This window comes from Sinocyclocheilus rhinocerous, unplaced genomic scaffold (genome assembly GCF_001515625.1).
Source record: "Sinocyclocheilus rhinocerous isolate Xijiao unplaced genomic scaffold, SAMN03320098_v1.1 scaffold65, whole genome shotgun sequence".
In the NCBI taxonomy this organism is placed as follows: domain Eukaryota; kingdom Metazoa; phylum Chordata; class Actinopteri; order Cypriniformes; family Cyprinidae; genus Sinocyclocheilus; species Sinocyclocheilus rhinocerous.
The window spans coordinates 1-2,166 of NW_015662000.1; the positions used below are offsets into that span (position 1 = coordinate 1).

Genomic DNA, 2,166 nt, shown 5'->3' on the forward strand with positions numbered 1-2,166 from the left:
TCAAATTGTCAATACAAGGTCCCAAGATTGAATTGAGTATTAAAATCCTTTTGTACATCAGGCTGTCCTAGAACTGAATAAGATGCACGTGAAAAAAAAAAAACAGGAATTTGTTTAATTGTATGGTCTGTCTGTTGTCAATTGTTTGTAAAACTTTAGTGTGCAATGCACTTACGCAGGAGATTTCAGCCTTTTGTCTGACAGTTTCTAACCTTTTATAAACATCCGTTTGGCCAATAACTTTTAAATGCATCATGCAAAAATGAGCAGAGTTCTCCACACAAAAACCCACGGCTGGCAGATACTTTTTTTTTTTTTCAGAGTTCTCCACACAAAGACCCACGGCTGGCAGATCAAATTTTTTTTTTTCTCTCTCAATACGGTAGGAAATGCAATGTGGGGAGTTAACTGAAGCTGATTAACAGGCCAGTTTAGTGAAAGGTGCGTGTAACTGTGACTGAGTGGTCTGTTAAAGACTCAGTTGTATGACGTGAGAGCTTGTCCCAAAGCTTGCCTACTCCTCTACTACACACAAACTGCACTGGGTTAAAAAGGGACAAACCCAGCTATTGGGTTTTGACCCAGCGGTTGGGTTCAAAACACATTAAACCCCGGCGCTGGGGTTCTATTTAAACAAAGCTTGCCTACTCTTTTACTAAACCCAAAATGGTACCTTTTCACCTAAAGAGTACATTAAAGGCGTAGTATAAGTAGCCACATTGGGACGCAGCATGGATTATGGCACTTGATGCATTCACAAGCTGCTCTTTCACAACTTTGTCCCTGAGAATTGGGGTAAGGTCTAGTGACTCGATGCCATTGAGTTCTTTGTTGCTTATCAGGTGCCTTGTGGATGGTAAGGCTACAACTTCCAGCTCCCGCTTCATGCCTCGAACCCAGGAAGACCAGATCCGGTTCCAGCTGGAGGCCTTCATGTTCCAGGGAGGATACAGTCCTTCTGTACTGCGTCTCTTGCAGATCTACATAACGTGTATTGTGAAGGCCACTCTTGCTTCTGCACCCAGTGATGCTCTCCGCAAATCCTGTTCCTTTTCCAACGGGTATGTTCATGCTACTTAAGAACATGTTGAAGGTGCCGTGTCTGATTTTTCTTGTTGCAGGTGGCTTGCTGCTGATGGGAACCACCAGGCTTGTGGTTGCTGTGACTCAACATGTGGTCCTGATGGTGGAAATGCTGCTCCTTTTGGGGGTAGGTAGCTACTTTTAAGATTGCTTTTGACACTTCAAGTGCTCTACTTAACTTGGGTATTTGCTTACTAGGCATTCAGTGGGAAGGCAAGGCCTCACTCGGTCCTGTAATGGTTCAAGATCGACAGAAGACTGTAGCTGGTTTTCAGTAAATGGAGGAAATGTATTGTTTCTTGTGTTGTGTGGTTTAACCCATTTGGATTTGAATGTATTGCAAATGTGGGGAAACTGGTAGTCCTACTGTACATTTCTTTCTAGAAGGAAAAGGTGTGTGTATATATATATTATACATACGTTTATTTTTTTATTTTTTTGTCGACTTTATCCCAAATGTTTCGAAGATTGTTTAAATCCAGAGAAATAAGCCATTTTAACTAGTGACACGGACTGTCCATAGTTTCAGTGTGTCGCCTGCCAATGATGTCATAACCCCTTGATTTCTGGTTTTGTAGAAAACATGGAAACACCAAAGATGCTTGGTTTTAATAGACCAGTGACAACTGCACAGTAGCATTATAACTTTCAAATGTATCTAGTATGATAAAACGCTCCCCCACATATGCACGACTGGAACGAGCAGAAGTGGTCGACTGTGGCATAATAAAAGCTCCGCTGCTTTCGTGCCAGGTGTCACGCTCATTCAGCGGCCTTGTTTTGCTTCGATGGTTTTCAGCCTCACCCTGCTTCATTCTACGTTAATAAATCATTAGCTCATCCATGAACATGATTTCTGCCCGAGTCCCGGCAGATTGCATTGGCTGTGGGGATGAAGATGACAACTCCCATGATTCCACAGTCACAGCGTCATAAACTACACCTTTGTCTGTTTATTTTGAATACGCACCTAGTGGCGAAAATTACATTGTGCCTTTTTAAGTGGAAAAAGTGTGTTCTAGTTATGCTAAGTGCAAATAATGAAATTCTGTTTACACAAAATAGCAGCATTTTCTTTTGCAA

At 42.0% G+C, this 2,166-nt stretch overlaps 1 protein-coding gene across 1 annotated transcript; it reads left to right on the top strand.

Moving 5' to 3' along the window:
* Positions 1–858: 858 nt before the first annotated feature.
* Positions 859–1,437, top strand: LOC107727215 (POM121 and ZP3 fusion protein-like). The gene is made up of 3 exons (XM_016537007.1): positions 859–1,061; positions 1,122–1,210; positions 1,282–1,437. The coding sequence occupies exons 1-3, from the start codon at positions 886–888 to the stop codon at positions 1,359–1,361; spliced, it is 345 nt and encodes a 114-aa protein (XP_016392493.1). The 5' UTR covers positions 859–885; the 3' UTR covers positions 1,362–1,437.
* The last annotated feature ends 729 nt before the right edge of the window (positions 1,438–2,166 follow it).